The sequence below is a fragment of the Lepidochelys kempii genome, chromosome 8 (genome assembly GCF_965140265.1).
Source record: "Lepidochelys kempii isolate rLepKem1 chromosome 8, rLepKem1.hap2, whole genome shotgun sequence".
In the NCBI taxonomy this organism is placed as follows: Eukaryota; Metazoa; Chordata; order Testudines; family Cheloniidae; genus Lepidochelys; species Lepidochelys kempii.
Genome location: NC_133263.1, coordinates 53,740,242 through 53,766,212, shown reverse-complemented (window position 1 = coordinate 53,766,212; position 25,971 = coordinate 53,740,242). Strand labels below are relative to the sequence as shown.

The window sequence follows — 25,971 nt, the reverse complement described above, 5'->3', positions numbered from 1 at the left end:
ACAGCTGGGCTTCAATAGGGCGCTGCATAAGGAAGCTTGCACAGCAGGTCCTCACTGGTCATTGTCACGGCATTGCTAGAGTCCTCACTGGGTCCAGACAGAGTAATGCAAGGAAGATCCTCAGGGATCTTCTCCACTGCTTTGTACACCTGTGCAAAGTGACTGCATAATGGGGGCAAAGGGTGCAAATGACCTCACAGGATGCAAGGCAGTGGAGAATGTGGCCCCCGCTATCTGGGATCTCAATGGGTACTGTTGCAAGGTGGTTGTCACAAGACAACCTCTGCCACTGGAACTTTTGATGCAGATGACATCAGAGCGAGCGCAGTAGAGAAGAAGTAATGAAGGTGAAGGGAGAGAAAGAAATGTTGTCAGGAGGCCAGCAACAAGCCAGTTTAGCCCTGCACGTTTGGGCCATTGTGTGAATTCCTCCAGTTAAGCAGGATGACTATGATACACACACTGCCACTAAGTCATTACACCCAGCACAGCGGCAGGTGCTTCCTGAGTCGAACAGGGTTAACTAGCACTTTCTGAGGTTTTAGACAACCACAATCAACACAACTGTCCTTCATCTGAACAATCTAATACGTCTCAATGAGGCTCCTTTCTGGCGTTGTTGGCTTTCAGTGGGCAGTGCCAATGCAGCCAGCAAACAGGAATGCGTCCTCAGTCTGTGTATCAGTGATGTGAGCAGAAAATTAAACCATGTGCATCTCCTACAGAACAAAATCCACAGACTAATTCCAATTCCAGTCTCGTGGAGGGACAGCTAGGCTGCTATGTCCAAAACTTAGCTCTGTCGCTGGTTCGGAACGCAGTACTAATGGAAATGCAACTGGGATGTCTTTGAATTACAGCTATCTTGTAAATTACAACTATGTGGAAATTCACCGCCATTCTGTCCCAGACTGGCACAGGGTTCCTGGTGGGAGGGGGTTTGAATTAAGCGATTGCTTAAGTTCTTAATTGAACTTAAGTACAATTAAGTTCTGGCCTTGATTAGCATAGGGATGTTGGAGAAGAGAGAGTCAGAAGCAAGTCTCAAGGAAGGCCATTCTCCCCCTCAGTGTGGATGGATAAATATTAACAAGGGGATACATACAAGCATCAAGGGGACCCTGTGCCCCCTGCTGTTTATTGAATTAACAGGGATACCAGGAGAGAAGAAGAAAGGGGACTGGAACCAGGGACCAGCAGATCACACACAAAGAGATTCTGTTTCTCTCTTGGGATAAGATACCTGCAGAAAAAGTGCCCACTATTTACCGCACAGGTGTCCAGACAAGCTGAGGGTGGAAGATGAGGCAGAAGAGAATAAATTCTCTTCTTATTCATACCCATCGGTTTGGTCTCTCTTTCAGAGAAGTATGGCAGAAGAAAGATGGCTATCAAAACAGGAGATTTCTACAGCTGTCTTTCCTCTACCATAATGGCCTCACTGAAGCCTATGGGACAACTCACATGCTTAAAGTTTAAGCACATGCTCAACTGCTTTGCTGGATCAGGGCCAGAGTGCTTAGAACCTTGCAGAATCAAGCCCCTAGGTAGCAACACGGGGGTTAAAAAATAAAATACCAGGATATTTCTCCAGCGGACCCTCTGCAGTAGCTCTCATGCACCTCTAGATCAGCCCAACAGCTTTGCATGTCAGCATTCACCAAGTAATCCTCGGAAAGCCTGCACGGCCAATGCATAATTCATGAAGATGCACAGGAGTCAGTCCTTGGGAAAAGGAGCCATAATCATAACACACCTTTTGGTTGCTTTTCCCTCCCACTTTCTTTTTTCAGAGGTGGGAGTTGGTCGAGTTGTGGTCAAACCTGATTAATAGAAGATGAATTGAGCAGATATTGATAAGCTGCTTCCCATCTCACACTAACTGAATTGTAGTTCTCCAGGCAGCCAGGCAAATGAAATAAAAACAGGAGGTCTGGGCATTGACAGCTGCTCCCCTGACAGAACAAGTGCAGTCAAGGGAGCAGAAATGGGGCTTTGTTTTTAACAGATGTAATTCAATTTTCATTTGAATTTTTAAAATGACTTAAGAAAAACAATTCTAATGCTCCTCCAGCTAAAATACAACCAGCTCCTGTTCAGTATTTTGCACACTAACAGCAAAAAAGGGGCAATTCCACCTGAACTAATAAATCTGGTTTTCAGTTTTGTATGACTGAGGATTGGATCCCCCACAAGAAAAGAAAGCTCTTGTCTCATATTTCTCTTTCTTCCTCCTTATGTATCATCCCTGTTTACACTGAAAAGCAAAACTGAAGAGGCTGCTGGTTATAATTACACATTTACCCAGCAGATATACAGGCCTGAATCACCAGGTTATTTTTATCCCTATTACCTAGTCAACTGGATTTTGATAAAGAAGGCACCTCTCCTCCCCACACCTTCCTGATCCAAGTTGGTTTTCCTCTGTGTTATCCCCGTGATAACCAGCACCAATCACCGCTGAAAATAGCCAGCCTCCTACCTTGGGCAAGTCACCCTCTCATTTACTGTAGTCAAGATCTAATACTCTCCTCCATCAACTAGTTTGATTGCAAGCTCAGAGGCGGTTCTGGGATTCAAACAGCAGGCTTTGCTGTAGAGTGTGGAGACACTCACACAACTGTTTGAAGTCAGTAGCACTGGTTAAAGGCACTTTTATCCCTTTTAACTGATTGCACCAGTGTACAATTACAAGGAGAAAATAACAAGTATTTTACATTATCTGATAATAGTATGCAATTACCATGCCCCCTCATTATAAGCTTAGCCCTGTCCTAAATTATTGCACTTTGAGCTCTCACTCCACTGAAGAGCAATATAAACTGTCCTGTCATTCCAGACATTTTGCCACAGCACAAGATGATGGTACTTCCATGCTGTCTAAAACAGAAGGATCACAGTATTATGCTGACAGATTGAAAAGATTAAATGTTCACAGCATTGGCGCTTTGCCTCTAACCGCATTTCAGTTTTCATTCTCAGTGCATATTCCACTCTGTCCAAGACACACATTTATTGTACAAGGTTACTGTCAAAAAACCCCGTCAACGTAAGAGATAGCAGAAGCTACCAGGTAACGTGCTGAAGAACAGCATGAATGCTTTCAGGTCGATGAGTTCCCTGGAAAGAGGAGACCTTCATTTGTTCCATCTGTTCAATGGACAAGTGATCAGAAGGAGACCAGGATTCCAATATTTAAATTAGAACTGTGGCTACTATTTGCATGGGAATGTAGCATTTACTTTGACAAATGTAACTAAAAGCTAAACTACTGTCATGCTTTGTAAATTCTTGGGAAGAATAATGTGTGTGGGGAGGTTACGTATAGCGGGAAAGCACTATGAATATAAGCTGTATGGGGCAGAGACTGTTTTTATATTATGTATGTGTACAGCACCTAATACAAGGGGACCCACTTGGGGATTCCAGCCATCAGCAGCATACAAATAAATGATGATAAAGCAAATTAATTAGCCCCTCCCTCCATCTCAGAAAACAAAGCTTATGAATAATTTGGCATATTTTGGAAAATGAGGCTTATTCATCTAAGAAATGGCATGCGGTGACCCAAAGAAATTTGCACAGATGTTCCTGGGCTCTAGATATCTCTTGATGCTTGTGATCAGACACCTCAGCCCAGACTGCAGAGATTAGTAATATATTATATGGATAGTTAGGAGAATGAGATTTAAACCTGTCATAAAGCATCTGAAGTATTTAATAGACTTAAGCAGCTCCTTCAATAACAAAAAGCCCTTTCATTTGCCTTAACTACCTTGTGTGCACTGCCAATGGCCTAACATCTTTCATCATGTCACTCAGGGGGATTGGCCCCATTTCAGCAAAGCACTTGAGCATGTGCTTAAGAGTTTTGCTGAATTGGGGCCTCGGTGTTAACAGGACTATTTTCTTGGCATATTTTTGTTCAATCAGTCCCTCTAGCCTCCTTTTATATTCTAGCCTTTCTAAAAACAGCCCTTTGCAGTGGATGAAGGGAATTTTCATTTGGTACCAGGGCAAGTTCCTTTACATCCAAGCAAGGAGTCGTCAGCTCCCTCAAGCAAGCCAAGTAGTGTGTCCGGGGAGAAAAGTAATGGCCGAAACTATGGATATTTGTCACTGCAAGTGCAAAATATAGGGCAGAGTTAAAAAGTGAACATGGCCAGCTCTAAGCTTGTCAGCTTGGCTCCCTTCTGCACCGAAGAGGCTATGAAGAGAGCAGTGTGAAAGCAACCCATCTACCACATCCTACTGCAAAATTTCCAGGGTGCCCTGCATCCCACCCAACCCTACACAAAAATCTTCCTTCTCCAATACATTGGACAGCAAGCGATGCAGGGTGAGCCCAGAGGTTCCATTGTGCTGCCAACACTTTACAGAGGGCGTCCTTCCTGGCACACGGCTGACCACGAAGAGGGAACTGTCCCGGCTGAAGCAGCAGCAGCAGCTGTACCCGTGCCCTGGCCAGAATCTCCCGGCGAGCGCCACGCAGTGCCGGTAGGAACGCCGCGCGCTGGGGAGCTGTCTATGGTGCTGAACGCGTGCGTTGGAGAAGGGCTGATGAGGAGGGTGGAGACTGGGCTGCTGCCTAGGAGGGAGGGGGAGATCTCTGCGGCGGTACTAGGAGCTCCCTGCGGGTACACACGGAAGGAGAGGAGAGCTCTCTGAGCCAGTGCCCGGCGCTGGACACAAGGGAGGGGCTCCTGGGGTAACCCCAGGCAGAGTTCTCAGCAGTGTTGGATACCACAGAGCTGTCAGAGAGGCTGTAAGGGGGGCGTCCTTCAGAAGAGGGGCCGCCAGCAGCTCGGAAGCTCTGCATGGGGCTGAGCAGTGGGGGCATGGGGAGCACCCACAGAACAGCAGCTGGGGGGGTGAAGCCAGGGAAGAGGGGATGGCTGAGGAGGGGAAAGAGCAAAACCCACCCTGGTTGGGGAGAAGCTGGACAGCAGTGCACAAGCTTCTTGAGGCCCTGAACCCACCCAAGGGATTTGCACTCCCCTGCCCATGGGCGCCAGGTTTGTATAATTTTTGCTGGTGCCCAGAATGGGTCCAAGCAGAGCCAGGACTGACCGGCCGTGCCCCCGCACTTTGGGGGGTCCCACACTTCAGAGGGATGTGGGGTCTAGGGCAGCCTGAGGGGTCACTGGGGGGCCTGGCACCACCAGCAGCAAGTGACCCAGCCCCAGCCCACCCCACTCCACCAGCTCCTGGCATCGCTCGGGGGAGGGGGTGGAAGCTGGAAAGAGATAGGGCAGGGGCTTGGGGGAAGGGGTGGAATGGGGGAAGAGGCAGGGCGGGAGCTTGGGGAAAGGGGTAGAGTGGGGGCAGGGCAGAGCAGGGCAGGTCAGCACCAGGCCCCCCACTGCTGCCGGTGCCAGGCCCCCTGTTTACCCCCAGGCTGCCCTGGATCCCAAGTACCCTGAAGCTTGGGGCTCCCCAAAGCACGGAGCCCTGGGTGCTTGCCCCACCTGCCTTATGGATAGGATGGCTCTGATTAAATATAAGCTCAAACATTGGTGGAGCCGGGCCCATGTTCCTGAATATTGGTGGAGCAGGGGCACCACGGGCCCATATAACTCACCACCTAAGATTAGGCAGCTGACCTCAGCTCTGGTACTCAAGCCCAATAGAGGAGGGGGGAGTGGAGGAGGCCTCCTCCAGAAATTTTCAGCATCTCACTCTGCCACAAGTGGCAGCAACCTAGTTTCTTGTGCACCCTGGGCCGTAGGGTGCCAAAACAGTGTAGCCATCCCTTAGCAGTTCCAGCACAGCACTGAAAAAGGCAGAGTTTTCCTGTGTGTCTCAGTGGGGGCCTGGGGAGGGCATGGGAGCCCCTGGGAGAGAGGATAAAATGAAGCATTTATTAGAAGGCAACATACCAGGAAGCAGAGTCCTGCAGAATCAAGGAGGGGTCTGTTCCCATAAAGTGAAACACAGAATCCACTCTCCACAATGCCTCCTCCATTCCAGCAAGTAACAAAGAGCAAAAGGATTTCAAGACCTTTGAGGCTTGGGGAGAAGGAGGGAAGAGTCATCAATGAGCTAAGGGGGACCCCTGTTAAGTTTCTCTGCGTGTCTACAGAGTTGGAGGAGAAGCTGAGGAGCTGAGCTGTGAGTTGGTTGTAGGTCCGAACTCGGACACACACACCCGCACCCAAGCTTCCTCGCCAGACATGACCCCATGGGTGATCCAAAACTGAGTCTCTGGAGTCAGTTGTAGGGACCAATTTGATTCTAGCCCAGAGTTCTTAAGTCAACTAACTGGAGCCTTTATTCCCGAGGAGACAACACACTCAGCTTCCGCTCTCCCTGCCAAGCCCAGGAAAGGGGAGAAAGAGACAGCCTGAAAACCGAAATTAATGCAAGCCTGGAGGGGGACAGGGGGTGGAGAGGAGCGCACCCGATTACCCCAGGCACTCTGCCTCCATGTGCCAAAGATTCTGGACTGAAAGCAGAAGGCAGGCGCTTACCTTAGACACACTGCTGCGTGCCTGCCAGCTAATGCAACACACATGTGGCGTGGAATTGCACCGATGCAAATCCGGGCACGAGAAGCAAGGGGTTTCCCCAGGGCAATGAGGAGGGAAAGGATATGGCCAGTCGATGAGCTTCTTGGCGTATTTCCTGACCATGTTATCTTCCCCAAAGAGGAAGAGGGATCTGTTGACTGTGAAGCAGTTCTGTCGGACTGGGATGGGGTTGTACAGAGCCATAGTCCTTGCCCTCTGCGCTTTGGTTTGCTTGAAGGCTCCCGGGGTCGCTCCGGAAGGCGCGGGGGGTCCCTGGCGGATCCTGTTCTGCTCAGAGCCCGCATCTCCGGGTCCCAGGCGGCCAGCCACCGCCTCCCCAAAGCGAGCCATCCTGGAAGAAAACAGAGAGGCGATCCAATCAAGGCACCCACCAACTACCAAGCAGCAGAGCCGGAGGAGGGGGAAGGGGGGTGAAGCGGTCCCAGTCGGCAATCCCCCGCTCTGAGCTGCTCAGTCTAATGGCCAGCGCTCTGGGTCTCCTCCATTCCTCTGCCTTTCAAAACCAGCCCCGAGGCATGCTTTAGATCTGGCCGCCCGCGAGACAGAGCTGTTCTCCCGACCGCCCCGCCGCCTGGGCAGGGAGCAGGCAGGCTGCAGGCAGACGGCTGTCCCGGAGGGTAACAGCTTGCGGAGCTGGGGGGGAAGCGGCGGAGAGGCTGAGTCCCTTGGCGCAGCCCCTAGGCAGCATCCGCGCGCTCCACCCCGGAGCCGGGGGTTAAACCAGGCGCAGCATCGTCTCGGGTCTTTGTTGCAAACCAAAAGGCCAGGTCCGATCCCCGGCTGCCGCCTTTAACTCCGCGCAGGAGCCGCGCCAGAGCCCCCTCTGCTCCGGCGGCTCAGAGCCTCCGCGCCTCCAAGCCTTGCCATCGGGCCATGCAGCCGGGCGGCGCGAGCAACAGGGCGCGGGGAGCACAGGCGGCAGGCCGGCCCCGCTAGAGCCGAGCGCTGAACTTCCTCGCCAGGGGCTCCATCTTCTGCCTCAGCCTCCCAGCGGCTCTCTGGCGCGCGTGGAGCAAGGCGCACCCCCCAGTCCCGCCCCGGCGCAGGGCGGGGGGATGCAGCCACCGGGGCCGGCGAGGAAGCTGCGGCGGCTCCGCAGCCCCGCGCCCGTTAGCGCTCAGGGAGCCAATGGCAAAAATCCACCCGGCGCCTTTCTTTGGGCGAGCGAGCGACGGAGCCGCGGGGGGAGGGCGAGCGCTCTGGAGGGAACAAAGAAGCGAAGTGGAGTCCGCTCCAGGGAGCTGCTGCCTGGCTGGCTCGCGCTACTCCCTCTTCTCCCCGAAGGGCCACGTGGGGAGACCCCTCCCTGGCCAGGCAGCCCCCAAGCGCTGAGCCCGGGCAGGGATTTAAAGCAATCCCTCCCCCCACACACACACACCGCCCTGGGCGCCACAGCCCCTCTGCCCGCTCCGGGGAACCTGCCGGCTGCCCAGCAAAGCGGCCCCGGAGCCAGCAGCACGCGCCCCGCGCAGGGAGCCGCCCCTCCTCTGCCTGGCCGCCCGGGCTCCCGGCACGGGCCTGCTGGGCACCAACTCACCCGCCGCGCCGGAGGGGGCCCGGGCGGGTTTGGCTGCTGCTGGCTGAGGCTCTGCGCTCTAAGCCTTGCGCGCCCCCAGCGCCGGCGCGAGCCAAAGCCGGGCGCCCTCTGTCCCTGGCTGCCTCGGATGGGCTCTAGCTCCGGCCCCCGCTCCACGGGATCCCATCGCCACCCTTCACATCCGCCAGCCAGCGCCAGATGTGCCAACGCTGCCTCGAGCACCCTCCCAGCAACGAGGGGGGTCACTGGGGCCAGCACCTGGCCACTGACCTCCAGTGCTTCAGTTCGTGCGTGCCAAGGAGGGTGAGCAGACCTCCACAGATTAGGGACTTGGTCTTAGAGACATAACTATCCGCCCACAAAAGAAGTGTTCCGATTTTTCACACTTACAATCCCCTCACCTCCTGCCCAGCTTTGGAAACCTTAGCCTCCTTTCCAGAGGCGCTGAGCCTCCAGGACTCCAGCCAGCACCAAAAGCTATCACCAGTGTACAGCATGTCTGAAAAACCAGGCCCAGGTGTCTGGAGTTGGTCACCCAAAAGCAGAGGCCCACCCAAGTCAGGGGCCGCTCCTGAAAACATTGTTTTAATGCTCTCTATCAGTGGCCCCCAATCCACCAGAAGCCTCACTAAGCCCACTTCCAGATGTGGTCTTTAAAGCTTAAATTATAGATTCATTAAGGCTGGAGCTGTTTCCAGGGTATAGTTGGACAGCTGGGCACAGTGGGCCCCAAAGTGCTACTGTCATAAATAATAAACCACAACACCTGAGTTTTCTTTTTAAGCAGAATGATCACCCCTGCTAGAAAGCAAGCTCGGTTTGGTAGGGGGTGCAGACAAGAACCTTAGAGCACAGGCCTGCTTCAGAAGGCAGAGTGAAACTGGGGTTTTAAAAAAAAGGGGTGGATGGGTGGGTTGGGTTTATTTCAAACCCAAACAGCTGTTAGGACACTGTTAACATTTAGATTTCCCGTCTGCTGTGTCTCCAATCACCTTTGCTCCACACAGCACTGATCTCACCAGGGAATTGAATTATAACTGGTGGTTTCAGTATGGTCTTACCAGATCCCTTAGAGCGATCCCATTGACATTGTCTTCCAACTCCCCAAGGGAGCAGAGCGCATGGCCCACCCTGAGAAGTTAATGGGTTCCCAGAGCCACCCAAGCAATTCCCAGCACAGAAGCAATCCAATGGATTTCATTCCCTCTCCCCTGCCCCCAAACTAACAGTTTGAATTGTTTGTGAAACTCTCATCTTTTACTCAAACCAGGGAGTGAGCTTTTTCAGTAAGTGGGGGGGCCGGGTGAGCAGTGTGTGGTGAATATTCACAGTCCGCATGGTGCTGGTAAATTTTATATAATTACATGGCACTGCCACTGATTCTGGTCACTGATGGGATGGCACATGTGTAGCTAACCTGTGTGTGCACACTGTAAAATCAACAACCAGCCATACAATCTGACATGTCCTTTGGGCCAATATTCAAGAATCCCTGTGTACAGCCATCTAGGAATGCGTATTCATGCTGGCCAGCTCCAGCGAGCATGAGGGGACTGCCAACGTGCCATGTGGGACTCATCATTTCCTTCTGCATGGGAATGACTGGCCCAGCTCCGGGCTGTGCATTGTGCCTGTTACACTGGACTGCTGGCAGAAGGCAGCCCAATAGGAGCCGTAGCTGGTAATGGATGAATCATCCCACAGGCAGGTGGCACAGAGCTGGCGTGGCTTCCCTCTGCTCGGACAATCCTCAGCTACTGGACTGGTTACTTGGGAAATCTCAGAGCTTGGCAAAGCTCAGAGAAAACCGGGCTGGAGGAGGGCAAAGATGGATTTAAACCCACCTTTTGTTCCCTCTCCCTCCCCCGTGTTGTGCTGTGTACTCCTTAGCCACAGCTTTCCACTTTTCCCTCTGCTCTAGCACAAAGACACAACCAGAGGCTTCCCCTTAATACATCTGCAAGGCTGGGAACTCCAGTCCTGCATCCCCACCACCCTCCCCCACAGTTCCCACACATAGGGAAACAGTTTCCCCACACAGGGAAGATGCAAAAAACCCACACCTTCAAGAGCACCCTCTGGCTTGAAGCGGTTTCCATCATATACAGGGTTTACAGTTTGGTTCAATGGCTCTCAGCACCCCCACTGTACAAATTGTTCCAACACCCCTAAGTTTAGAGGTTCTAAATAGGGAAGAAAGACAAATATTTGGGCTTAGGGAGCTCAACACACTCCTGCCATAACTGCTGAAGTCAGAGGCACCACAGCCCTGGATTTGGCCTGCTGTCTTAGAGGCGTGGCTGCACTGCACACTAGATTCAGTGCAACCTGGAGTGGTTCCTAGGCATTGCCAACATGCTGCTAGCTCGGGGAAGGGGTGGAAGCAGTACTGACTGATGACTAAATACAGTACAATTGATTCACTTCAGACAAGATGCTGCCCTAACTGAATTATGATTTGTGGATTCTTCCCTTCCCCTCCACCCAGCACCGCATTAGGAATGAGGTTGCTGTTCCTACCTTTCAACTATGTTAATTCAGCCTGTAGTATGGCAAACTGCCATATAACGATCCCAGCCCAGCCGAGCTCCCTGCCCTTCCGCTTGCACTGCCAGGTGCTCCCTGGGTTCTCATTCATGTCAAGTTAGCAAAGATCTTCTTGGTTTTGGTATGAGCATTCTCGCTGGGCCAAATGCTAACCAGGTATAGCTAACTTCACAAGTAACTATGCAAAATGATTTCCTCATCCCCCTGCTCCCTCTGTGTCTCACACACCCAAGGTGGCTGAAGGCAATACAACAATAGGCTCTTTCCCCTCCAGTGAGAGCCAGGGACAACTAGAGGCTCCTTTCTCCCATCAGAGCAAAGAAGGAACTCCTGATTGCTCCCCTCCAGCCCAACGGAACAGTCTGGTAGTCATCCCCCCACCCATCCTCTCCTCTTTCCCAGGGTGCACCAGGGAATCTGTAATATGGGAATTCCTTCATGGGATGGGGTGCTTCTGAAGCAACTTCCCTATGCCAGTGGGACAAAGACGTCTCACTACATCCCCCTACACGGCACAAGATGACAGTGTGACGGGCCACTCACTTGTCCCAGTGTGGAACAAAGGGAATGCCAGTGTTGAGAGAGAGAGATTCTCCCCCAGGGAAAACAGAGGATGCTTGAAACAAAATTGCCCCAGCCAGGCGAGGAGCTGCAGAACTTATTCCCCAGGAGGATCATTACTATTTTGTTTAATGACTCCCACTCTGGCATACGGCTCTGCTAGCGTTTTGTTGGTCAGTGGGAAAGGTGACGAACATACAGATGTTTAAGCAGTACAAAGGCCCAACAGGTTTAGAGCTGGCTAAATATATTGTGAATGAAAAATATCAGGATAAAGTGTTACCAACAGACAGGGGCATGGGGAGTGCTTTGAGGGTAGCAGGATTGGGGGTGTTGTGATAATCGGGCCTAGACATTTACTCGAATTATGAGCTTACCCACAAGAAGTGAGAGAAAGTTCATAAAATGTCACAATAACTTGTAACAAATGTTGATGGGACAAGGTATGAAAGGGGGGTGGACAGACTGAATTAGTCCAGACAAAAAGAGCCCCCTGATAGAAATCGAGGACTGTGTTAAGATCATGCCTGGTAAACAGGAAAAGTGTGGAACCAGAAACCAGTGAATCTAAATTGATGCATCAGAAATTAGGCCTACTTTGTGGACAAAACAATGAGGGAATGGGCTATTCCACCCACCACTCCCTTTTTGGGGTACTTACAAAAGAGACCTTTAGGACAAAAATTGGCTATTGGAGCAAGCTTCATCATCATGGCTACAACCCACACCATCTCCTGGGACCACAGACCTTCTGTGTCCTAATCCTAAGAAATGTCAACCAGACCAGACAAGAGTGGAAGGACCCAGATGATATCACCAGCTCTGCTGGCTCCAGCTGAATCCCTGGGATGAAACGGGATTCAACTTTAGCAGGAGCAGCAGTAACAGCTCCAGCCCATCTCAGCTAACTTCTCTTTTCCTCACAAGAACGGTGATTGCCACCTTTGCTACCTTCTAAGATGGTGGTTTTCAAACTTTTTTTCTGAGAACCCAGTTGAAGAAAATTGTTGATGCCCGCAACCCAATGGAGCTGGGGATGACGGGTTTGGGGTGTGGGAGGGGCTCAGGGCTGGGGCAGAGGGTTGAGGTGCAGGGCTGGGGCTGGGAATGAGAGGTTCAGGGTGTGGGAGGGGGCTCTAGGCTGTGGCACAGGGTTGGGGTGCAGGAGGGAGTCAGGGATCTGGGCTGGGGTGCAGGCTCTGGGGTGGGGCCAGGGATGAGAAGTTTGGGGGGTGCAGGAGGGGCTCCAGGTTTGGGGGGGGCTCAGGGCTGGGGTTTGGGTGAAGGAGGGGATCTGGGCTCTGGGCTGAGGGTGCAGGTTCTGGGATGGGGCCAGGGATGGGGGTTTGGGGTGCAGGAAAGGGTTCTGGGTTTGGGGGGGCTCAGGGCTGGGGCAGGGGTTTGGGGTGCAGGAGGGGGTCAAGGCTCTTGGCTGGGGGTGCAGGCTCTGGGGTGGGGCTGGGGATGAAGGGTTTGGGGTGCAGGAAGGGGTTCCAGGTTTGGGGGGGCTCAGGGCTGGGGCACGGGATTGGGGCACAAGGTTGGGGTGCAGACTTACCTCCAGTGCCTCCCGGTCAGCAGCGCAGCCGGGGCGCAGAGGCAGGCTTCCTACCTATCCTGGAACCATGGACCACGCTGCGCCCCGGAAATGGCCAGCAGCAGGTCCAGCTCCTAGTCAGAGGTGTGCAAGCAGCTTTGCGCAACTCTCGCCAGCAGGCACCGCCCTCCCCCAGAAACCAGCCAATGGGAGTGCAGGCCAGTGCTCGGGGCAGGGGCAGCACGCAGGGAATACATACAGAGAAAGTGGAAGCTGCCATACAAACTGTAAGAGACTAATTAATTAAGGGTTCAGAGGAACAGCCGTGTTAGTCTGTATTCGCAAAAAGAAAAGGAGGACTTGTGGCACCTTAGAGACTAACCAATTTATTTGAGCATGAGCTTTCGTGAGCTACAGCTCACTTCATCAGATGTTTACCGTGGAAACTGCAGCAGACTTTATATACACACAGAAATCATGAAACAATACCTCCTCCCACCCCACTGTCCTGCTGGTAATAGCTTATCTAAAGTGATCAACAGGTGGGCCATTTCCAGCACAAATCCAGGTTTTCTCACCCTCCACCCCCCCACACAAATTCACTCTCCTGCTGGTGCTAGCCCATCCAAAGTGACAACTCTTTACATAATCAAGTCGGGCTATTTCCTGCATAGATCAAGGTTTTCTCACATCCCCCCCCACCCCCATACACACACAAACTCACTCTCCTGCTGGTAATAGCTCATCTAAACTGACCATTCTCCAGGTTTAAATCCAAGTTAAACCAGAACATCTGGGGGGGGGTAGGAAAAAACAAGAGGAAACAGGCTACCTTGCATAATGACTTAGCCACTCCCAGTCTCTATTTAAGCCTAAATTAATAGTATCCAATTTGCAAATGAATTCCAATTCAGCAGTTTCTCGCTGGAGTCTGGATTTGAAGTTTTTTTGTTTTAAGATAGCGACCTTCATGTCTGTGATTGCGTGACCAGAGAGATTGAAGTGTTCTCCGACTGGTTTATGAATGTTATAATTCTTGACATCTGATTTGTGTCCATTTATTCTTTTACGTAGAGACTGTCCAGTTTGATGAGCTATTATCAGCAGGAAAAAAAAAACTTTTGTAGTGATCATCAAGATGGCCCATTTAGACAGTTGACAAGAAGGTGTGAGGATACTTAACACGGGGAAATAGATTCAATATGTGTAATGACCCAGCCACTCCCAGTCTCTGTTCACACCCAAGTTAATGGTATCTAGTTTGCATATTAATACAAGCTCAGCAGTTTCTCGTTGGAGTCTGTTTTTGAAGCTTTTCTGTTGCAAAATTGCCACCCTTGAATCTTTTACTGAGTGGCCAGAGAAGTTAGAGATGCTCTAAGAGATGGTCAAATAAGAAGGGTTTCCTACTAAAAACTCTCTCCAGCTCAAGGGAAAGGGAACAAGGGATGCTGTTCAAATGAAAGCCTCACTTAATACTTCACATTTCAAATGCTTTAACTGTTTTTCTTTCTTTTCTTTATCTTTAATAAAAGGTGAAAAGGATTTTTAATGGTGTGTTTGCCATGCTACTAAGCAGGCTGAAGCCTCTGTATACCAAACCCTAACACACTGTTTAACGCTGGACAGTGACTAGGTTGTAACAACATCTTTGGCCCATTTATTCCATCCAAATTAATACAATGGGGGGAATCTATTTTGACAGAGCACCGACTAGTTCCTAAATGGACACTGACCAATCCAAGAGTCTGGCAGGGAGCAGCACACTGCCAGAATACGGGTTTTCTTATAGCCTGACTTTGAAAGAGAATATTTTAGCATAGGGCCTTATTTTAACAAATGCCATTGTATTACATATGGTCTGATCCTGCACTTGCCATCAACTTCACAAGGAGCAAGATCGAACCAAAATGGTGGGGCAGCTTGCATACAGCTTTGTTTGGAACAATAATTCTGAAGTATTGTTATAAGAGAAACTGCATTTGGCTTGCATAGCTCCTGAAAGCTTCTCTCTGCTACCACAGCGCCATCTTCTGGCTATTTGTTACATCTCTAACTGAATGAGAACCGACAGACCCACATACCTCTCCAAAAAGAGTGACATTACAATTAACGGGACATTTTACAGGCAGGCATTTCACTTATTGGGACTTCACAATCATACTAAGAATGACTTTTTCCTTTTTGAAGAATTTGGAATGTGACTCAAAGGCTGCTATCCTCCCAGAAAAAAAACCCATTAACAAATGCAATTACACTAAGACGATACAAAACACAGCAAAAAGGGCAACTATTGCCTACAATATATTTTGCATTTTCCTTCTGTCCAGCAGATTCAATTTCGCACTAATCCACAGAGGTAACAAATGCTCCATGAGGTGCTACCCAGTTCCGCTAATTGTGATTAAAATATTTTTGCGCTTACTATGCAATGCATGAATATAGCAAAAATAGTGTTATCTCCACATCGGCCCATTTTACCATAGATAAAAACACACAAACACAGAGGCTGAGTGTATGGCAAGCACAAAGAATCAGTTCACCTTTGTAAACGTTTTATTCGCGCTTATAAAGGCTGAACTTCACAATGAGCCACGAGGGGATTCCACAGCAAACTGAGCCTAACCGAAGCCCATGGAAGTCAATAGGAGTTTTTCCATTAACACCAAAGTATCTTGGATCATATTCATTGTAAAATGAAGGATAGCTTTGTGATAAGGTACTGGATAGGGACTATGGAGATCTGGGCTCAATTACTGTCTCCTCCTCAAATAGTCAAGCTAAGCGCTTTCTCAGGGGCCAGCTCAAGACTGTGGAATGAACTCCCCCAGAAACTAAGGACCATCACAAACCTGACCAACCTTCTACTCTAAGTGCACGGCACATTTCTTTGCCCTTGCCTTCTCTAACAAACATGTAGAATTGACTATACAACTCCATTACACATGCTTCTCCCCATGGGGAGAGGATGACAGAAACACATGACAGATGTTAGGCATGTGGCTTAATGCACTACAGGAAGGCATTCAGATAAGTCAGTAATTAGTGTGTTATAAGAACCTACAGAGAACAGAACTATCTGGCCTTGTCAGGGGTGTAGAAAACCCACACACCCCTGGTGCCATGGCTATGCTGACAAAACTCTGGGTGTAGATGCAGCTGTGTCACTGAACGAGTGCTTTCCTCAGTGTAGCTAGAGCTTTTTCGGAAGGTGGTGTTCCTACACCAGCAGGAAAACTCCCTCGCTCAGTGTAGGCTGCATCTACAGTAGGGAGCTATACCAACATAGGTTCCATAGTGTAGACAAACCTTAATCTCTCTGTTTCTCAGTTCCACTTCTATAAAATGAAAGTAATAATACCCCTCCCTTCCACTCTTTTTCTGTTTCATCTAGTTAGATTTTGGGGGCATGGATTGTCCCTTATACGTTATTGTAAAAAGCCTAGCACAATGGGATGCAAATCTTGAAACTGCCTACTAATCATAATGGTCAGAATCTTAATACATATTTATGACTAAGTCCAATTTCAGAACCAGTAAAAAGAAGGGGACACACACCGACAGTGAAGCAGTAACTCAAAATGTTGGTGATGTTTCAGATTTGACCCTCTTTTCAGTTTTGACATTTTTAAAGTGTAAAACGAAGGCTACATCATGAGTCCCATCAGCCAGTTGTGTTCTTCAGGGACAGTGCAGCTGCTAACAAAGCCAAGGATGAAAACTATCAGATCAAAGTGACTCATGTTTGTGGATGGTGAAGGTCTCTGCTTTCCTCATTTGTGATGTTGCCAGAATGTTTGATGAGTTATACTCTTTTATAAAAAGTTGACTTTTAGCATCACTTTCTTTAAAAATGATGTTTCAATTATAGGAAAAAATTCCCAATGTCAAATTAGTGTCATATGAGGTACTGGTGCTGGATTTTAAAAGGGACTAGATAATTTTGTCACCAAGAACAAAATTTGTAGCAATACAGGCAATCAAACCTCCTGCTTCCTGGCATAAATTGATTATTGGCAGGGATCAGGAGGGAATGTGGCCAGGTGCATTATGGGTTTAGGGCATTTCTCCCTCTGAAGGGACACACCCTTCTGTGAAGTATCAGATAGTAGGCACGGTCAAAGGCAGAACTCCAGAATTCGTGGACTATGGATCTGATCAGGTATGGAAGATCCTATGATAATATTTTATTTCTGTAACAATGCATAGAACTTTTCAGGTCATTTAACTTTCCCCTGCACCTACAATGACTCTCACCAACCCATGGCACCCAGTGGGGAAGGAGATTCCCTTCCTGCTTTTTGCCCTGAAGCTTGCACACAGACAATTACCTACTCCTGGCTTTCCCTCCCTCAAGACCTGGACAGGTTGTTTTAAAATAAAATGTGACTGGCTGTTTATACCAATAGATGTAAAATGGTTAAATAAAGAGCTGTGATTATACCTATGACCAAATGCATGCCTGTATTCACACCATACACACTATTATGATAATCTTCGTACACAATATGCCTTGTGAGGTGTCATTTGAAAATGAATAACTTGCTGGTCAATATCATCATGGTGAAATGTATATTGCTACACTGTGTGTAAAGTTATGAAATCTCCCCAGTATGATGTTGAAGGCACATGTTCAAAACTCAGATAGTCCCGATTAGGTAAAACTGATTAAGCAGGTCTGGAACAAAGGGATGTGTGTTTACCTCAATTGTAAATAGAGTCCTCAGACAGTCAGAGGAAGAAGGAAGAAAATAAGGAGCAAAAACATCCCAAGTGATCTCTCCCTATCCATCTCTCTCTTTTCCATCCAAGACGACAAAAGAAACAGCCTATGAACTTTGGGTGCAGATCCTGACCTGAAACTTGGTCAGCAATGATACTGGGAACCTGTGGTGAGAACTTCACCTTAGACCAAGTCTAGTCTGTTACATTTAGTAGTAGGAAGCATTTTATCTTTATTTTCTTGTAACCATTTCTGGCTTTAATCCCTTAATACTTGCACTCATTTGAAAACTCTCTCTTTGTAGTTAAATAAACTGTTTTTGTTCTTTAATCAACATTAATCCAGTGTTGTAAACTGTGTGGGCCACTTCATTTAAGGTGGCAAGTTGTTGTATATCGTTCCCTTACAAGGCAACAGACCTTTGTTATCTGAATTGTCCAGGAGAGGGCTGGACAGTGCAGTACACAATACATGTTTGGAGGGGGTGGGGGAAATCCAGGACTGGGAGTGTGATGCGGTCACCCTGCAAGTGGAAACTAAGGCTGGTGGAAGCCAGAGTGTGACTGAAGAGTGGCTGCCAGGCTGCAGCTACACACTGACCTTCAGGGTGTGACTTGCATGCTGGCAAGCTGTTTGTGAGCGGCCCATGTGAGAACTACAGCAGCAAGGCATTCCCTAGGTTGCAGGACAGGGTGACACTGCCCCCCACGGGTCTGGATTGCACCCCAAAATGTCATAATATCCCTATCAACTGTACACTATGGAAAGGATCACTAGCCTGGCCCTAAATTTAAAGTTACACTGCACGAAGCCTATGGGACAATTCTCTCCTGGTGTATATATGATGCAGCTCCAGTCACTTTGATTGCTATGTTGATAGCAGATTGCCATCTGCTGATCTAATCTACATGATCTGTCTAATTTACACTGTAACATGAACATAAACAAGCAGATAAAGACAACAAGGAGGGACCTGAGTATAAAATAGCCAATACATATTGAAGGTCTGTACCTCCTCAGGTCTAGCAGGACCTTTTTCTTCAGGCCTGTGTTTCAGCAAGGATCTCATCAGGTTAACGGTGTATGTGTGTGTATATATATAATGAAGGTACTTCAAACAATTGGGTCCAGAACACATTTTACAGCCACACCCAGTGTGTATAAAATGCTAACAGATCAGGCTGGTAGCCGTTTTACAGCCATGTGGCCCAGGTACAAATGACCTTGCAAGGCAGTGGAGAACCAGGCTTCTTGAGGAAGATTTTCAAAGGCACAGATGGGAATTAGGCACCTCCCACTGAAAGTCAATAGGAGTTGTGTGCCTAATTGCTATCTGTCTCTGAAAATCCATCCCTTGTGGATACACTCCTTGTCTGCACAGAGTAGGTATGGTCTTAGCACCAATGAACACCACAAAGCCACCCTTCAATGTTACCGTGGTGGGGTACTTATCACATGCAAAAAGCCATTACAAGATCCTCCCTCCCCCCATAAGTAGGGACAATACCATTCATTTTAAAAACTCCGAAGTCAGAAGTTGGATTCCCAGGGTGTCTCCAATTAAAAGCAGCAGTGTGTGTGAATTACAGTATGCTTTACACCACTGTAGAGCAAATTAAACATTTCACTTAATATGGTTTGAAACACACCTCGCCCTCCCCCATTGTTGACACTGGCCTCAATGCCTGGCATGGCTGTTCCAGGGGGCTTTTGGAGATTGTGACAGTTAGTTAAATTTGGATGCATAATTTATAGCTTTGTGTTAACTGTACGGGCCTCTCTGATCTCTTATCAATATAATTTCTCTTTGAATATATGTATGCATTTGACCTTGGAAAGTCAGTTTCCTGGGTTTGCCTAGGTGACATATCCAGGCACTTATCCAAGTGTATGCTGTTTAGGAGTCATTAGAACCGACAAAGAAAAGTCTAATAATTATGTAGGCAGTTCCTGAGGGTGTGATGGGCGTAGGAAGTAACATGAGTCAGGCCAAACTGTTATTGAAAGAGGAATGTGTTTTAATGAGCAAACAGCAAAAAGGAAATACCCATCTTGATCTGGACTATGGGATGAGGTAATCCCCTAAATACTAACTGAGATTTAAACATGTTAACTGCCAGAGTCTCGGGGCTATAATGGTAGGATCTTTAGCTACAGTGAGTCGTGCACCTTTCTTGGATGAGAGTTGAGAGAAAACAGATATCTGTAGCCAGGGGGGAAACACAAAGGGTCAAATTCTTTGCCAGTGTAGCAATCCTAGGCACTTCTAGGAGTCCCTTCCACCCAGGGATCTCAGAATGCTTTGCAAAGAGTGAGTGAAGTTTTACTCACCCATAGGAGCTAGAAAGTCTTATAACCTTTGTACAGGTGAGAAAACTGGGGAACAGAGAGGTTAAGTGCCTTGCCCAAAGGCTGTGCAGTTAGCCAATGCCAGTGCTGGGAACAGAATTCATGAGTCTCTCTTTCCTCCGGCCACGCATGCACACACCTCGCCATGCCTGGTTTCTCATGACATTCACCTTCATGAGAAACAAATGCTATGACAAGGATGCCTCCGCAAGTCAAATTAAAGGTCAGAACAGGAGTCAGTCACTATAAAACCTACCACTTTCCCCCTCCTCGCTGTTCTTCAACACTAAAAATGCTGTAGGGTCAGGAGTGTTTGGAAGATGTAAAAGTCACAGGCTCCAAATACTGCTGAACCTGTGACAACTTGCAAGTTATGCCAATGAGACACAGAGGGCCTCATTCTCATTTACACTAAGGCCCCTTCAGACTGCTCTGGCACTGTGATGGTGCTGTAAAGTGGGTGTGAATTATATTTTTAAACCTACTTTAGGGGCCCTTAAAGCAGTGTAAAGGGGCACTAGAGTAATTGAGAATTAAGCCCATAAGCACGTTGCCCATTTCTCCAAGTTTTTATAAGACTGCCCATCACTATGGTATCAGAACACCTCTACCTGCAAACAAAAAGGGGATTTTACATATATTCTGTCATTGAATAAATTGTAAGCCAAGAAATGTGACTTTTCAAGGGCTAAAATAATTTAAAACAGCTTTAAAGGGAACACCAAAAAATCTGCCAATCTAGTGTCATGACGTTAAAAGAAGAACACCGAATAACTTTTGCAGATCTGGAACAAGCGGAACTGCACCATGCCATATCAAGGTCAGCTCTTCACGGTTAGGTGTGTTACCACAAATGTCACAATCGAAAGTGCAACCTCTGCACCTTCCACCCTCCAGCCACTCTGATTCATGCTTAACAACATCCCCAGTGTTTTTTGTCCTGTTGGCTTTGTTTTCTTTAAAAAACAGAATGCTACTTAAAATAAGCACTCAGGAGGGCTTGGTGCCTCTGCATGGAAATTTAGTAGGAACTTGGTTCACAGTGGAATCTTACCCATCAAGAATATAAAACATGGATGGCAAGGGGAAAGTGGAAATTAGGGATCTACACACATCTCGCGGCTGGGCTGAGCTGAATATTTATAGCCTTGCTGTTCATAGTTAACTGTCTGGTAGCTGCATATACTGGCAAACAAGAACTATGTTTAGTGACAGTTAAGGTTGTGGCAGGACAGACCACATCCACCCAAAACCTTAAAAGCATGGAAAGAAGAAGGTAAGAGGAAAGGCTTGTGCATTCTTTTCCACTTTCATGTTGCCTCGAACACTACTGATAACACACTCCTGCGCTCCATAAGGCTTTTCACTTCTGTCAAGGCTGATTCCTGTCTCTGGCACTTCGAGTACAGAAGGTGTGTGCCCGCAAGGCCTCTAAATATTAATACTGGCCATTCCAGGCTTGTATTAAACTCCCAAGCTTACAGCTTTTCTCTGACCTTGGATTGCTAGATGCTGCCACCTCTCAAGTGCAGAACCCCTTTGAGAGCCCAGGAGGGTGCACTTGGGAATTCCTTCCTGTGGAGTACCCTCAAGCCCTTTCACACACCCCTCCAGGGAAGAGCTGAGAAAGGAAAAGAAAAAAACAAGAAATCAGTTGTTGCCATCAGCTAACTAAAATATATGTGCACAACCTCTTAAGACACAGAAATCCAATCCTGTTCCTAAAAAAAGTAAATTTGATTTTAAAAAAAGAAAGAAAATACAACTGGAAACTCAGGCTATTGCTATACTTTAAAAGAGTAACTACAAGGATTAAGCACCAAGAATAACTTTCTTGAGGTCAGACTTAAAGGTTACAAGCAAAACAAAAGCATCTGCCCAGAGGAGTCCACAAGCCATAAAGAAATAAAAAGAGAGAAACCTAATCATGTCTTCCTAGACATTTCCTGATCTACTTACATCTCTGGGGTTTCAAATTAGTAGTTTCTAGGTATGATACTGAGGATTTTTCATACCTGGCCCCAAGCTTCTTACAGCATAGCTGCTGCCAAGTCCGCCTCTCTAGCTGGTAGAACCCTCACAGATGGACAAAGGGGAAGTTTTTTTTCCAATTTTAAAAATTTCTAGCCTTCCCATTGGCTCTTTTGGTCAGGTGCCCACTTTTGCCTGTGCACAGCAGTGAGACTTTTTAACCCTTTACAGGTAAAGCAAGTAGAGAACAACTACTAAGAGGGATTTTATAGCTAACTGGCTAGCTGGGTGTCCATAAAAGGGAGCTCTCCCCCGCCCCCTTCACTTATCACAACTTCCATCTCCATCACACACCCAAAAGCCAGCATACCCCCAACTTTATCAAAGTTGCCCTCTAGCATTCCGATTCAAATAGTATATAAGGCAGGGGCCACACGATGAGCAATGACGAGAAAACAAAATATTGAATAGTTAAGTGAACACTGTCCATTCTGTGCACTGAATGAGGCAGGGGCTGTGGGGAAAAAATAGAATTGGACCATGTAATTAAAGACTGTAGCCTAATGCATACACACAAGCGGGGCAAACTAAGGTTGCAGAGGCAACCTTCATTCTGGCATTTCCCAGCTTTTGAGTGCTTGACTTTGCAACCTTAATAATGTTGTTTTAATGTAGTTCTTGTGTGTAATTTCCTCTGTTTTTAGAAAAAACAAACTGAAAAAACACAAATTCCATCATGTGACATCCTATTGACACCCACTTGCATCATCAGCAGGGTTGGAACCTTTGGATCACCGCACAGACCTCTGCCACTGGAGCTAACAAAGCAGCTGATAGCAGTAGTAGGCTGTCATCCTCTATGAGAATCAGCACTAGAGGGGGAGGACACACACTTTACCAGATAGTTTCACAGATAGTTGCTGACAGCAGAGGAATGGGGAGACTCAGGGACCTTGGGTTCCATTCCAGGCTCTGGAGGGAGGTGTCCTCTCATGGTCATAGACCCTTCTACTTGTTCTCCCCACCATAGGATTGACCTCATCTTCTCTGTCCCTGTCTGGAACTCTGTCTCTTCCTTACCTTTGGGCTCCATGCCCCAATCTCATTTTTCCTTGCCTATGCAGTCACATCTCCACTCACGATTCTCATGCCAGTCCCAGTCTCCTTGCCAAGATTCCCAGTCTCCTTGCCTAGTCTCCCCTCTGGAATATTTTTCCAAGTCTCCCCTTCCAGTCTTACTGTCTCACCTCACACTAATCGCTCCCCAATTTCTTGTCCAAGTCTCTTTATCCAGCCATACCTCACCTTCCAATCCAATCTTTCTTCCTCTACGCCCTTCCCTCTCACACTGATTCCCAGTCCCAGTCTCCTTGTCCCAGCCAGTCCCAGTCTCCCGCTCCATCCAGCTATTTGTCCAATCTCGTTGTCATCTTCGCCCTGCCCCCATCAGCCAACTGGCTCCCAGTTCCCCCCCTCACTCCATTTCCCTCACCAGCGCTCAGTCCCACTCGCCTTGCCCAGCCAGTCCTCCCCTCCCCTCCGCTACTCACTGGATTTCTGCCCTAGTCCCCTTGACCAACCAGTCCCAATCTCCGTGCCCCACAACTCCCAGTCAGGAAAATAATCAGGGTGGGGTGAGTAGGGCAGCCGCCCAGGGTGCCAAGATGCAGAGGCAGAACAATGGGGCACAAGCAAAGGCGACATGTAAAGCCCCACACAGCAGGGCTCGGGGAGGGAGCACCACCCCCATTCCCTGACTCACTTCAGTGGACTACCCAGCCTGTCTGGGTTGGGGGGAACAACCAAAAAAATATGGTGGGGGGCACATGACCCCCCCACCCCATCACCTCTGGGCAGAAAAATGAACAAAAAAAGAGGTGGGGTGGGGGCACAAATGCTCACGCTGAGCACTAAAATACCTGCTTACAGCTCTGCTCCCAATCACAGTTTCTCTTCCCCCCAACTCCAATCCCAGTGTCCTTGTCCCATTCTTCTACTTTCCTTACTCCTGGTCCAGCTCTTGTTCCCCTTGCACGAGAGTCAGGCAGCTGCCTCCTCCATGCTGAAGGTGTCTGCAGGATGGGGTCACAGGAGAAACAGGATCCCTGCGCTGGACCCCACACTGGGCCCCGACCCCACACTGGGCCGGAGCAGCTGGGAACTACAATTGCAGGGAAAGTCCTGCTGAGCCCCAATATCCTTCGGCTGGTGCATGCTCAATTGCTCTGTAGAGATGGCTTGTGCACCATCTGGTCACACGCAGGAGCTATGAGACGCTCGGGCATGCTCAGTGAGGACAGAATATTGGGAGATTTTTAGCTGCTAAAATTGTAGACGTCTCCACCGAGCATGTGCAAACTGCAATTTTTCAAAGGCTTATAAGTTGTCCAATTTGGGTGGATTTTCACAGGAACAGCAAAAGAGCACATCCCTAACCTAATGGCCATCATCTTGGCACACTCTTTCAAAGCCTGGGGGTGCAACAGCTTCTCAAAGAAAATGTCTCAAGAATTTTTTTTTAACATGGGCAAAACAGGGTCTTGTCATGGGAAACATTGGGCACCTTGATAATACGCAGCGCTACCAGCCCCACCTACAACATTGACAGGTTTAAATCAATGTACTATTATTATTTGTATTGCAGTCGTGCCTGAGGAGCACCGCACATGGACCCAGACCCCACTGTGCTGTACAAACAGAAGAAAAAAAGACAGTTTCTGCCCCAAAGAGCTTTCAGTCTAAGTAGTTTCAGAGAGTGTCCCCATGCAGAGTTGCACCAATTTAAATGAATCCATTTAAAATCACACCTTTAGTTAAACTGGAGTTCTGTGTGCGGACCTGGCCTAACTGGGGTCAATTAAGTGGCCTCATTGAGTTGTTTACACAGACATGGGTGCAATATCAACTCAGGTAATTAAATTTCCGACCATTGATCAGCTGTGACCAATCACACCCCTAGGAGCTGGCAGCGGCATTTGCTCCTACCGGGATACCCACTTCCCCCATCCCAATGCGATGCCCACTGCTAGTGATGACTATCCCATTATGTCGATGATAGAGTGGACATTCCCTGGTCTCTCCCATACTATCAGTAACTGGTGGGAACCTTCCACTTTATACTCAATACATTAGCCTCTTTCCAAGAGCTGACATGCAGCCTCAATCCCTTGAGCACCTGGCTCTTAGGCTTGTGAGCACAATGACCTCTCCAATTCATACATCCAAAACAAACTCTCACTCTTCACTGGAATGCACAGGGTTTGTCTCTATAAGAGGTTAATTCCTTGTATCCTCCACTCAGACCAACTCTAGTTCTGTGACAAACCCAGGGAATGTAGACAGGGGTTTGTTCTCCCCTTTCACGACCCCACACTAGTTTTGATCATTTCTATTTCATAAGAATAGGACACTCCAGGCTGCGTGTTCACTGAAGAGCGTAGCACTTCTTGGGCTCACTCCCTCTGCCTTAGGCTGCTGTGCTTTACATGTCCAAAGAGGCATGAAATAATCAGCCATTAATAAACTGCCCAAAGTGCCCTGCTGCTTTATTTAGCTTTCAGTGCCGGTCTCTAATTAGCAATCCAAGTCACATCCCTGATGCTGAAGTCACCTTTCCACTGGACAAAAAATAAATCGTGCACCATTCTTGTCCCACCCCTAAAGGCAAGACATGCCCCTTGCAAGGTGGAACCACACCCCCTTGCGTTTTTTAGCTTGGGAAGAAGAGGTTCTCCTTTTGACTGCCCAGTGACTCCCTGCCACACATCCCTTTGTCTCCTTCCTCCTTCCCCAAGCCTCACCCCCTTTATCCCCTGCCCATGACATGGAAGCACCATTCATGAATCTCCCAAACAAGCAGTCTATTTGTTGGGAGGGGGGATCCTATCAGAGGAGCTGAATAACTAGACAAATTATAAGGGGATGGCATGTGAAGTGTTGACAGACCTTAGATAGGAAGCTACAAAACAGGGACAACATACTGGACAGTGGATCAGGGGTCTTTTAAAAAAAATTCCCTTAGACAAAAATCAAGCAGGCTCTAAGCGTCGTTTCAAATCTCTCCAGTACAGCACTCACCTATCTCTGTGCTTTGCAAACCCTGCACGAGGTCCTGTGACAGAAGGTGCTATAGAAGTGCCTGCCAAGTCAAAGAACAAGTAGGATACTGTAGGCTAGATCCTCAGCACCACCCTGGCAGCATAAAGCTGACATGTAA

The 25,971-nt window shown here is 48.4% G+C and overlaps 1 protein-coding gene across 1 annotated transcript in view; it reads right to left on the bottom strand.

Moving 5' to 3' along the window:
• CACNA1E (calcium voltage-gated channel subunit alpha1 E) overlaps nucleotides 1-25,971 on the bottom strand; it is a 421,822-nt gene that overhangs the window by 222,390 nt on the left and 173,461 nt on the right. Inside the window, exon 4 of the mRNA XM_073356587.1 lies at nucleotides 6,596-6,861. Within this exon, the coding sequence (XP_073212688.1) occupies nucleotides 6,596-6,861 (266 nt within the window). The remainder of the gene's footprint in view (nucleotides 1-6,595; nucleotides 6,862-25,971) is intronic.